Genomic DNA, 9,753 nt, shown 5'->3' on the forward strand with positions numbered 1-9,753 from the left:
AAAACAATAATGTATAAGATTTCTCTACCCAGAAAACTGGTTATCCTGGGTTTGAATCCAGCAATTCACAAAGTAATAGATAATCTGCAATTACGTAGCTCTTACCAGAAATTTGCTGCACTCTTGATTATACTGTTGCAAGCGCAAAGACCATCTTGTTAATCTTTGTTTCTGATTTTTCATCCTCTACATGAATGAGAGAATTGTGATCAGACAACAAAAATTTCTCCATTCCTTGGTCTGTTTACATACACTAAACTTTTTCATTGCCGTGATTAAGGTTGAATACACTTTCTGATATTTTTTCAGTTTCGGAGACATGAAACAAACAGGATGTAAGATATTACTTTTATCGTCTTGAAGTAAAACAGCTTCCAATTCTACAGATACATGCATCAGCTTGCATCACAAATTTCTTAGTGAAGTGTGGAGCATGAAGTACTGGTAGTAAAGTTAAAATGACTTTTACCTTCTCAAATGATTCTTGAGATTCTGGATTCCATGCAGACTTGGCTTTGGAACTGGTTAAGTTTGTTAAGGGAGCTACTATGGCTTAGAAATTTGGACAGAAACTGCAATAAAATCCAGCCATGGCCAAAAACCTCTGTAGCAGTGTCTTGGTAACAGGTAGAGTAGCCTTACGGATACCTTCTGCATTAGCAGTTACAGGAGCGAGGGCCTTTTCCAACTTCGAATCCAATATACTCACTCTTCTCTAGGTTGACTGTTAGTCCTGCTTCTCGTAGCTTCTTGAAAACTCTTCTTAGAATCTTCAGATGTTCTTCCCATGTTGTAGAGTAAATAATTCTCTTTATACATTTCAAACTGAATTAAAAAGAAATATATAAATAGAGTTAAAGCCTATAGCCTAAGGCGTTTCCTTGAAAAGCTAGAAATATTACACGCGATGAGCAAAGAATATTTAATAGTATTTCATACCTAGAGAATTGATTTCTGCCTTTTAAATATTTATTCATCTGCTCAACACCAGCTCATTTAGTGTGATGCAATAACCACTTGGTAATTACCTCAGTATTTATTTTCTTTCGTAACTTTTTGCTAACATAAGAGTTTATCATCACTTTAGTAATTATGCGTAGTTTTCCTGATTAACGCAACATTTGTATTTCATTACGGATCAAAATCACTTCTGTAAACAACATCTATTTATATTATTTTAATTGGCAGGCTTATTTCAGCTCTCAAAAATAATTCAGAACTTACAGAGTGCCATACTTGTGTGAAGAAAAATTGCTTTAAGAATCCGATAATAATGTAGTTTTTCGATTTGCAAACACTCAAAATTCAGACTTTGTAACTTTCGTTTTCAAATGCACACTTAAGCACAAACTTCCTGACAATCAATGTTAATAGCACGAAATAGTGTCGTGTGCGCTATATAATCCTTAAATCAACTATTCCCTGTCTAACTGTCTAATATAGTTTTCATCTTTAACCTCTGGTTCCTCTGTTACCTGTCTTTCATTTCTCAAAGGAAACCCTGCAGTTATCTTCCCCTGTCTACTACTCACTCATGAAAGGGCCATCGTTCATACGATCTCTTTCATCACCTGTCATCGCGTGTAGAGTGGAAGTTATTTTTATTGTTTGTGTTCAGAATCTGGCTCTCTGTGTTATGAAGAGAAATGAGTTTGATTAGAAAGAAGGAGAAGCAGCTTGTGGGAAGAGATTGGATGAAACGGAACTAGGGTTAAGAATCGAGTGAACAGGGCAATATGGAGCACAAAGGAAGGACTGGATAAACAAGCGAGTAAGATGGAGAAATGACGAGAAAAGTATGTGAAGAGCAGATGTAGGAAACTCGGTAATTCACATTAAAGGAAATAATATACCGTCATGTAGACGCGCTGCTGAGAGTCCGGACGGATGTTGTCATTTGTTTGTGAAGGCATAAATTATTTGCTTAGAAATGAATGAGACGTCAGTTTATCATCCTTTTAATCGATGTGTTACGAGCGGCAGCAGAGGGTTGTATCAGCACAGAATATAGGAATTACTCATTCAGTCTGTCAGGAGTAACTTATAAAATCTCATTTCCTGTTTTTTATCTCTAGGAAACGGAAAACTATCATATTTTAGGGGTTTGGTATTCCGGTAGAATAACAGTAGGAGAATGTTCGCTTTTCATGGTAAATTCCATCCACAATCTGCCGGTTAATTAAATGTAATGTATATATTGGCTACTGTCTGTAACTGCTCATCTGCATTCAGAATAAACACAGCACAATAACTGACACAGCAGGTGCAATTTGGATCCACTGAAAAGCTTCGAAGGTCGCTCGTTGAAATCTGGTAGTTCTGGTGCTGCTGCTGCGTCTCTCACTAATCCTGCACCGTTGGCATTTTGGGAAAGTCCTCTTGGCAGCGTCATGAATGCTGATGTGAAGGGAGTCTCTGAGCTATTTTTTTTTTTCTCTCCCTCTCAAACAACTTTTTTTTTTTTTTTTTTTTTTTTTTTTTTTTTTTTTTTTTTTTTTTTTTTGGTGGGGTGGTGGGAGGGCGGTAGCACTTGATGATTCCTATATTCATTTTAGGTTTTCATCTCAAATTCATCTCATTTCACATTTCACTGTGGCAATTCTGTTCTGCGAAGGTTATTCATAGATTGACTGTTATTTCAGAACACCAACAACAACAACAATAACAATAATAATGTAAATCTATCGACTAAGGGTAACTCATAAGGTTTACGATAAAACATTCTTCCCTAACAGAAGAAAGATGTTGGACAATTTTGTAATTACCTGTTCTGAGTCAGATGAAAGAGCTTCGTGAAATACTCCCATGTTATCTAATCTAATATCTGATATCTACATTTTATTATGAATTTAACATACAGCGGGATTACAATCGATGAAGAATCAGACACACTTCACGTTATCCTAATATTTCCTGAAATGTGCTCTTGTGTCTTTCATTTGAGCTCTTCTTCTTCTGGTCAGGTTCCTTTATGTCACAAAAACAAACAAACAACTCGCGGACAATACAGTTATCCATACAGCGTCTAAGCAAGGCCACCGAAAGTACATAAAGAGAGATTTTTGTCGTAGAGCAGAGCTATAGCTTAGCCACACTTCTACCTCAGTATCATTCAGAGCTAGACATTATTTTGGCTCTATTCAAGACTGCTTGTTCAACCAGAGTAATTTGGGTAGGAAGGGGGTGGGGGAGGGACGTATTGATGCAAGGAACTGTTTATCCAACGGTGCCCAAAGCTGGTCTCACACTAGTCATTTCTTGCTCGCGGTTTTGGCCAGCATCCAGCCGATGCTCGCGAGCAAAAGTGTTGTATCGTCACACTAGGATCTCGTGGTTTCGAGGAGCAGTAGGAAAAAGTAAACAAAACTGATCAGCTGATATCATCATGGCGCCCGGAAATCGTCGGACTGTTGCAAGATGTGCTGCAGTGATGTGTGTTCTTGGAGTCTTACGTGAATGCAAGAGCAACAAAAAAATGTTTTGTGGGTTCGAGAGTGGCTCAGGAGAAGAGAGGATAAAGGTATCTTTGACTAACGTTGTAGGGTCGGGAAATGAGGTTGGAGATGACGCTGCCTTCTACAACTACCACAGGATGAACAAAGAAGATTTTGATTATCTCTTGAGGCTTGTTGGGCCCAAGATTGCTAAGCAAGACACCAGGATGAGAAAGGCTATTCCACCAGAACAGAGATTATCAGTCACATTGAGGCACTTGGCCACAGGTAAGTTACTAGGCTATAGCCTATAGGATAATTAGGTTATGACATAGGGTAAAAAAACCGCAAGGTACAGGCAGGGGTGGACCATGTACGATCAATGTGTACAACCCCAAAAAAAGTACATCATAACGCGTCCTGACATCGGAGATGGGCATCAGACGCGACTTGTTGTTGGTGAGAAACGGAGCTAAAGACCTCTACTCCGGTGTCAGGACGCGTTATAATGTACTTTTCTTGTAGTTGTACACACTGATCGTACATGGTCCACCCCTGTACCATGCGGTTTTTTACCCTAGTGCCATTAGAGGTGGCAAATATTTAAATTAAACCCTTGTGAAAAAATATTTGTTTTTATTGTTTAGGTACGTCTATTTGATATATTCCTTCAATAATTTATAGTAGGGGCAGACCCTCCTGTACTTCAGTTGTCCACCAAATCAAGAGAACTTTTGGAGTATACCGACATACCTAACCTTACCTACTTAGCCTATAGTGTGTTTACTTTTCTAAGATCGCTGTGGTGTGGCAGGATCCAACAGGCCATTCAGTACATCTAGCTATAATTATAGAAAGAGAATTAATCTACTCAAGCAGGCCCATCTCTGCAGGGAAGCATTTAAAGGGCCTTACATACCTGTAAATATGACAACTCTGTCTTTTCTACCTGGCCCCACCAGAGCAATCTCAGAAAAGTAAACACACTATAGTTGTCGTAGTTCACCGACTGGTAAATATTAAACTAGTGAATTTCATTTTTATTTTCAGGTGAATCAAAAACATCCCTGGGATATTCCTACAGGATCAGCCCAAACCTCCTTTCAAGTGTCGTTCCTGAGGTGTGTGAGGCCTTATATGCAGCTCTGCAACCGTTATATATGAAAATGCCTACAAATGAAGAGGAATGGCTTCGCATCCAAGCAGAATTTCATTCTCTCTGGCAGTTTCCAAATTGCTGTGGTGCTTTAGATGGGAAAAGAGTTCTTATAGCCAAACCTCCAAAATCAGGTTCAACATATTATGACTACAAATGTCATTTCAGCTCCATACTTCTTGCCCTTGTCGATGCGAAGCTGAGATTCATTTATGTAGATGTTGGTAGTGCAGGACGTGCCAGTGATGGAGGTGTATGGGAGAAATGCTCTTTGAAAAGGGCACTTGATAGGGATTTGGTGAAATTTCCTCCACATAAGTCCTTACCTTTTTCGCAGAAAGCATGCCCAAGTGTGATTCTTGCCGATGATGCTTTCCCTCTCACTACTTCTTTAATGAAACCTTACCCTGGTCGAGGACTGACCCATGAGAAAAGGATGTTCAACTACAGGCTCTCTCGTGCTAGACGCACATCAGAGAATGCATTTGGTATACTTTCTGCGAAATTTAGAATATTTAAGCAGCCGATTAATACATCTCCAGAAAACATCAATTCAATTATTTTAGCTGCATGTTCCCTTCACAATTTTTTACGGACCCGTTCACCAAACACATATGCACCAGCAGAAATGTTGGAGCCTGAGGACCACTGCAATGGTGGTATGATAGGCCTACTGCCGATTCCTAGGCGCCCACAGAATGATGCTGCAGTTGTAAGGGACACTTTCATGGCCTACTTCAATGGTGAAGGCAGAGTTCCGTGGCAAGAGCAGATGTCACTATTCCACTAGGAAGTTGTATTTTATAGGTTTTGTGTGTAAATGTAAAATGTATTATTGTTTTCTTCATAAAGTGTCATTATGATTTGTATGTTTTCTTTAGCCCGGACTTATTTAATTTTCTTCTTACTGTGCAATATATTTTAGTATTATTTTTTTTCTTTGCTATTGTGCTTATAAGCCTATGCCTCATGTCATTAATGTATAAAAATGCAAACCTCCTCAAAATGCGCATCCGCAGTGAATATTACTCGACGTTATTGTCCTTCATGAAATAAAACCTGTGAAAATAGTTCATTCATATGCTAAAGTAAGTAATGTTGTAATATTGTTTATGTTCAAAATAAAGTTAGAAAATAAATTATTGCATATTAATTAATAAATTTGGCTTATTTGAGAAAAATACATATATCTTAGTACTGGATGTTAAATTTAAGCATGGTAGTGAAATATTGCAAGCAGCGAGAGAACAAAATGCAGGAAGACTGACTAACACAAAAATAAAAAAACTTTTTTTTGCTTTGAACTCTTATTTTAGACTTTTGGACAGTTCATTATTGTGTAGTAATATTGCAGTACTGTCAAAACAAGTTAATTATACACAGAGAACTTTAGTTTCAAATAAGTGTCACAACTATCACAGAACAACCAATATAAATGCCTTCATCTAAGGCTACACTTATTTGCAAAAATTAAAAGAAAGTAAAAAGACCAAACATTATAAGTAAAGTTTTATTATTCTACTGTTCAATGCATTGTTATTTTAATACTACATAATTAAGAGGTGTATGTTGATAGAATCTTTAAACAAAACTGTATATAATTTTTAAATTATTAGGACTATTAATACAAAACTAACAAGACAAAAAAACTAATCACCTAAATTATCAAAATCAACAGGATGGTCTTGCACAACTTTAACAATCTTTAAGTACACAGCTTTCTTTTCGTTTTTAGACAAGGGAGCCATGAAACCTGTTATAAGATTTGTGGCTGCTTTAATAACGGGATCACATGATGGATCTGGTTCATTCAGAATAGAATCAACTTTATCCAAAATATTATCAAAACGTTCACCTTCTGTTGAGCATTGTAATTTCCTCCTCTTTTTTACCCTTGTATCTGATCTCTGGGAAATGGAAGGAAAGGAAGGAGGATGGAAGTAAGATGCATGGGTTCCATCAAAATAACTGTCACTCTGCACGGACAATGATGAAGTAGACCGTGTTTGGGGTGGCGTTAGGTCTGGGATGTTGCACACCTGTGGTTGTGCACCATCACTCTCACCCCAATTACTATTGGATGTTCCCTCTTCATAGTGTTCACTTGATATTGAAAGCACTAAAGTCTCTGGTTCCTGTAAGAAAATTTATAACAATATGAAATTTTTCATAAAGTCCATTTTTATTTACAGCACATTTAAATGTTCCTATTCAAAATCATCAGTGGCCAAAAATTATAGGTAGACATACAAATTATAACATGACTATTATAAGGTATATAAAAATAAAGGAGCAAAGAGCTAAACAAATCTATGATGCAATGCTAATTGAATTTTATAATACAGAGTAATTATAGTGTGTGACCTACAATATAGTGATTTAGAGGAAGAGCTCAAAAATAGAGCACTTTGCTGCAGATACATATATGTATATACATATTTCTTTTTACTAGAATATAAAGGCAAAATTCAGTCAACTAGCTCTTAAACCATGTTTCTCATTAGAAAAAAGAAAATGTAAAATTCTAAAATCCTATTAGAAAAGTATAAGTTTATCATTTTTTTCTTAAAAATTTTCCAACACCAGTATGTCCGGTAACTACCTGTGGTTCAGAGGTATCAAATGATGTCCTTCTGGGAGTGCAACTGTTCACTGGAATCATAAAGGAGCAGCTCTTGAAATACTCCCATTTCGGCTCCACGGCACCAGCTGACCCACTTGGTGTGCACTGGATTTTGCGCAATTCCCGCTGAAAAGTCGACTTCAGCGTGCCAAATTTTCTTTGGACATCATCTGATTAGAAAATTTAAGGTTAACTTAGAATAAATGTACTTAACATTTCCATATGATACACAAATTATTACCAGTTAGAATATTATATGTGGCATAAGCTAGTACAAGTAAGCCATTATAGAAGATAAATTTATTTGAAAATACATTTGAGGGCATGCAAATTCAATTGGGTTCTTTTTACATCATTATGGTCACTGGCAATCTTTATAAAAAAAAAAAAAATTTACTGTTTGCCTAGTTTTTAATGTGCTTTGAATGACTATACTGTTAATTTTTCAGGGAAATTAGTCTTTAACCCAGCTAATAATCCAACAAGAATAGAGGCCTAGCTTACATACCTGCATATTGAAAAATACAAGCTAAGAACTGCCATAAAGCATTGAGAAAAAACCTAGACAATTAATAATGCTGGCCAAGAATTTTGATCAGAAAAATGGTATAAAAATGCCATACAATTATACTTCTTGGGAACTGTATAACCTAACCTATGATTTCCAATGACTTTCAGTGCATATTATAACAATATATATGAATGAAAAATACATGGAAATCATGCAATTTATATATAAAGAATGAGTTAGGTGTAATACTAAACATTCACTAATAATACACCATTTTTCATGTTTTCAACAGCTTAAAATCACTAAAATTAGAATATTAGGGCTACAGTAACCTTAACACAGTGAGACAAACCTTGTCAAATAACCCAAGGGGGCCCAAGCTTGCAAGATTTATAGGCTAACCTTAGGGTAAAAAACCGCATGGTACAGGGGTGGACCATGTACGATCAATGTGTACAACCCCAAGAAAAGTACATTATAAATGCGTCCTGACACCGGAGTAAGGTCCCTTTAGCTCTGTTTCTCACCAACAAGAAAGTCGCGTCTGATGCCCATCTCCGATGTTGTACACATTGATCTACATGGGTCCACCCCCTGTACCATGCGGTTTTTTTACCCTAATAAGATATATTTCAATCTTTAACCAATAGGCTTTACCATGCCAAAATATATTGCCTACAGTTAGGCTATATTTCATTATACATTCATTTCAGTCTAGGCTACCCCTAGCCTATGCAGTCTAGCCTGGCCTATGGTATAACAAGTCTAAAATTGCTAAGTTCAGAGAGAGAGATAGAGACAAAAACTAAGCCTCTAACATGGTGCTTGCTGTCAACAGTAAAAATAAAAATAGCCAACCACGCTTAACCTAGCCAGAACAAATAACAGTACCATAGACTATGCTATGGCCCTTGGTATATAGGTATATCAACCTGTAACCATAGGCTTTACCATGCCAAAATATGCACTAAACTATGGCCAGGGCTACGGTACTTAATCAGTTATACAAACCAAGCCTAAAACATAGCCAACCAAACCAATCATTCCCTAGCACAATTACCAGTACCATGGGCTAGGCTATGGGCCTTGGTATAGGCCTATGTTATAGGTAATGATCAATCAATAGTTCTAGGCTACTTGTGCAGAATAGTTATATGTACAGTTTGCATGATAATATGAATACAGGAATATGGGTCAAATTATTAAAACAAAAAAAAGAGATATCTACCTGCAGTTAAGCCAGCATCGCTAAGGTCGGGAAATTCAGACTTCAGGGCTCTCGTGACTTCCTCCCATTTGCACTTTTTAAGCGTAGTTTTCTTAAAAAGTTCATCCGTGTGATCCCACAACACTCGGAACTCTCTTACTTTTTCTAATAATCCATGGAGAGCAAAGGAAGTCCACACATACCGATGTCTTTGTGTGGGAAGAGACATAGTTCCTGAGCACGTCCTGTTAGCAGCAGCCATCTTGTGTGTTTACACTACGCTGTCGCTCGTTGTTCGCGGCTGCTGCTTCCCAACAAGACGGAAAGCAAAGATCTCGAGCAAAAATCTCCCGGTTTTCGATTCTCGGCAGCAACGGCTCGCTGCTCGTGAAAAAAAGGCCCAGTGTGAGGCCAGCTTAATACGTTCAAAGAGAACAGAGTAAATGAAGGGAAACTTCCAAAGGAGTAGTATATGTACGAGAGAGCACAAATACCAATAATTCTTTCTTTGAGTGTGGCTACTGTGTGTGTTAGCTTTCGGAAAAACCTACTTTTTGTCAGAATTACAGGGAAATAATGGAAGAAGAAGAAGAAGAGAGAGGAGGGAGGAGAGAGAGATAGAGAGAGAGAAGAGAGAGAGAGAGAGAGAGAGAGGGCTTCATAACGAATAATATTCCAACACTTCGTCTATACCATGGGACTACTATTTGATTTTAAGAAATTTGGGGCATGCAATGAGGCACATTCGAAGAATTAGCGCTCAAGACCGTGAAAAGAGGAAGTTATAGGGTTGGACAGCAAGATAAAGCGATCCCTAAAATA

At 37.4% G+C, this 9,753-nt stretch overlaps 3 protein-coding genes across 3 annotated transcripts in view; 1 reads left to right on the forward strand and 2 right to left on the reverse strand.

Annotated features, from left to right (window-relative positions):
- Positions 1–2,807, reverse strand: part of LOC135222556 (uncharacterized) — a 105,427-nt gene extending 102,620 nt beyond the window's left edge. The window contains exons 1-2 of the mRNA XM_064260642.1: positions 2,766–2,807; positions 710–825 (exon numbers count right to left, since the gene is read on the reverse strand). Of these exons, the coding sequence (XP_064116712.1) occupies positions 710–825; positions 2,766–2,807 (158 nt within the window). The remainder of the gene's footprint in view (positions 1–709; positions 826–2,765) is intronic.
- A 578-nt stretch (positions 2,808–3,385) lies between these two features.
- On the forward strand, positions 3,386–5,453 carry LOC135222557 (uncharacterized). The gene is made up of 2 exons (XM_064260643.1): positions 3,386–3,722; positions 4,485–5,453. Exons 1-2 carry the CDS (start codon positions 3,386–3,388, stop codon positions 5,378–5,380), a joined length of 1,233 nt encoding a protein of 410 aa, XP_064116713.1. The 3' UTR covers positions 5,381–5,453.
- Positions 5,454–6,239: 786 nt separating this feature from the next.
- On the reverse strand, positions 6,240–9,348 carry LOC135222558 (uncharacterized). Its single transcript, XM_064260644.1, has 3 exons — positions 8,953–9,348; positions 7,193–7,383; positions 6,240–6,725 (listed from the first exon to the last, which is right to left on the reverse strand). The coding sequence occupies exons 1-3, from the start codon at positions 9,191–9,193 to the stop codon at positions 6,240–6,242; spliced, it is 918 nt and encodes a 305-aa protein (XP_064116714.1). The 5' UTR covers positions 9,194–9,348.
- Between the last annotated feature and the right edge of the window lie 405 nt (positions 9,349–9,753).

Source organism: Macrobrachium nipponense, chromosome 3, assembly GCF_015104395.2.
Source record: "Macrobrachium nipponense isolate FS-2020 chromosome 3, ASM1510439v2, whole genome shotgun sequence".
Classification (NCBI taxonomy): domain Eukaryota; kingdom Metazoa; phylum Arthropoda; class Malacostraca; order Decapoda; family Palaemonidae; genus Macrobrachium; species Macrobrachium nipponense.

Coding starts and splice junctions, on each gene's coding strand:
- LOC135222557 (XM_064260643.1), top strand. CDS start 3,386: ATGGCGCCCGGAAATCGTCGGACTGTTGCAAGATGTGCTGCAGTGATG. Junction 3,723..4,484: donor ATTGAGGCACTTGGCCACAG/GTAAGTTACTAG, acceptor TTTTATTTTCAG/GTGAATCAAAAACATCCCTG.
- LOC135222558 (XM_064260644.1), bottom strand. CDS start 9,193: ATGGCTGCTGCTAACAGGACGTGCTCAGGAACTATGTCTCTTCCCACA. Junction 7,384..8,952: donor CGATGCTGGCTTAACTGCAG/GTAGATATCTCT, acceptor TTTTCTAATCAG/ATGATGTCCAAAGAAAATTT. Junction 6,726..7,192: donor TTGATACCTCTGAACCACAG/GTAGTTACCGGA, acceptor ATTTTCTTACAG/GAACCAGAGACTTTAGTGCT.